At 64.5% G+C, this 1,300-nt stretch overlaps 1 protein-coding gene across 1 annotated transcript; it reads left to right on the forward strand.

Moving 5' to 3' along the window:
* Positions 1–76: 76 nt before the first annotated feature.
* TMX2 (thioredoxin related transmembrane protein 2) lies at positions 77–1,211 on the forward strand (the record flags this gene model as incomplete). The annotated part of the gene is made up of 5 exons (XM_010171255.2): positions 77–132; positions 303–416; positions 794–870; positions 947–1,053; positions 1,146–1,211. Coding segments are annotated over exons 1-5 (407 nt in total), but the record flags the coding sequence as incomplete, so codon positions are not given.
* Positions 1,212–1,300: the final 89 nt, after the last annotated feature.

Raw genomic sequence — 1,300 nt, forward strand, 5'->3', positions numbered from 1 at the left:
GCAGCCCAGCAGCGCTGGGTGGCCGCAGGGTCCCGTGGGTGCCTCCTGCTCACGTGTCTCTCCTGTCCCAGCGGGAGGTGGAGATCCTCATGTTCCTCAGCGCCATCGTGATGATGAAGAACCGACGCTCCAGTGAGTTGAGACCTGTGCTGTGGGGTGGGTGTGGGGGCTGCTTATGGGTCCTTCCCTGAGGAGCTGGATGGGTTGAGATCTGGAGGACCAGATCTGGCCCACCCTCAGGATCCCCCCTGGTTTTCTGAGGGGATCCGGCCCCTTCTTCTTTCCCTCTCTCCCTTCCCCAGTCACAGTGGAGCAGCACATTGGGAACATCTTCATGTTCAGCAAAGTGGCAAACGCCATCCTCTTCTTCCGCCTCGACATCCGCATGGGCCTGCTCTACCTCACACTCTGCATAGGTGAGACCTGCTGGGGGAACGTGGAGCCCTGGGGGCAGCAATGGTGCCTCCTTGGCTCGGGTCAGCCTGCCCTCGGCGCCCACTGCCCCTGCCTGTACCCCACAGCACCTGGCTGGAAGGGCCAGAGCTCCCTCTTGCCGTGGGGCTGACCTGTGGCCTTTGTTGCTGGGGGAAACTGCGGGGGTCAGGAATCTCCGTGGGCTCGGGAGGCAGCAGTGGGTGAGGGGGATCTTGGGAAGTGGCTCGGGGGGGACGACTGCCTGCCCCGGGGCTTGCTCTGCCTCGTGCTGCTCTGGGGAAGGAGGGGCCTTGTCCTAAACCTAGCCTGGGCCTCCTGGGTGCTGTGGGGATGGGGGCTCAGGGTGCTCTCGTTGCAGTGTTCCTGATGACCTGCAAGCCGCCCCTCTACATGGGCCCCGAGTACATCAAGTATTTCAGTGACAAGACCATAGATGTGAGTGTCCCCTCCCCGTGGGGGCCGGGGGGCTCTGCTTGCCATTCCCCTGCTGAGCCATGTGCCCCTGTGGCAGGAGGAACTGGAGCGGGACAAGCGGGTGACCTGGATTGTCGAGTTCTTCGCCAACTGGTCCAGCGAGTGCCAGTCCTTCGCCCCCATCTTCGCCGACCTCTCTCGCCTGCCAGGGAACTCGGTGAGTTGCAGGGCCGGGGCTCACGCCCAGCCCTGGGGTCGCCCGTGGCACTCGCACCCACTATCCCTGTCCTCCCCAGGTACAACTGCTCAGGGCTGCACTTCGGGAAGGTGGATGTCGGCCGGTACACGGACGTCAGCACCAGGTCTGGGGGGAGTTGCTCTGGGCAGCAGGGCTTGTGCCAGGGCAGAGTCCTTGGGAGCCCCCTGGCCCCCCTCCAGCTGCCTGGGGGTC

The sequence above is a fragment of the Antrostomus carolinensis genome, unplaced genomic scaffold (assembly GCF_000700745.2).
Source record: "Antrostomus carolinensis isolate BGI_N321 unplaced genomic scaffold, ASM70074v2 scaffold34440, whole genome shotgun sequence".
Taxonomy (NCBI): domain Eukaryota; kingdom Metazoa; phylum Chordata; class Aves; order Caprimulgiformes; family Caprimulgidae; genus Antrostomus; species Antrostomus carolinensis.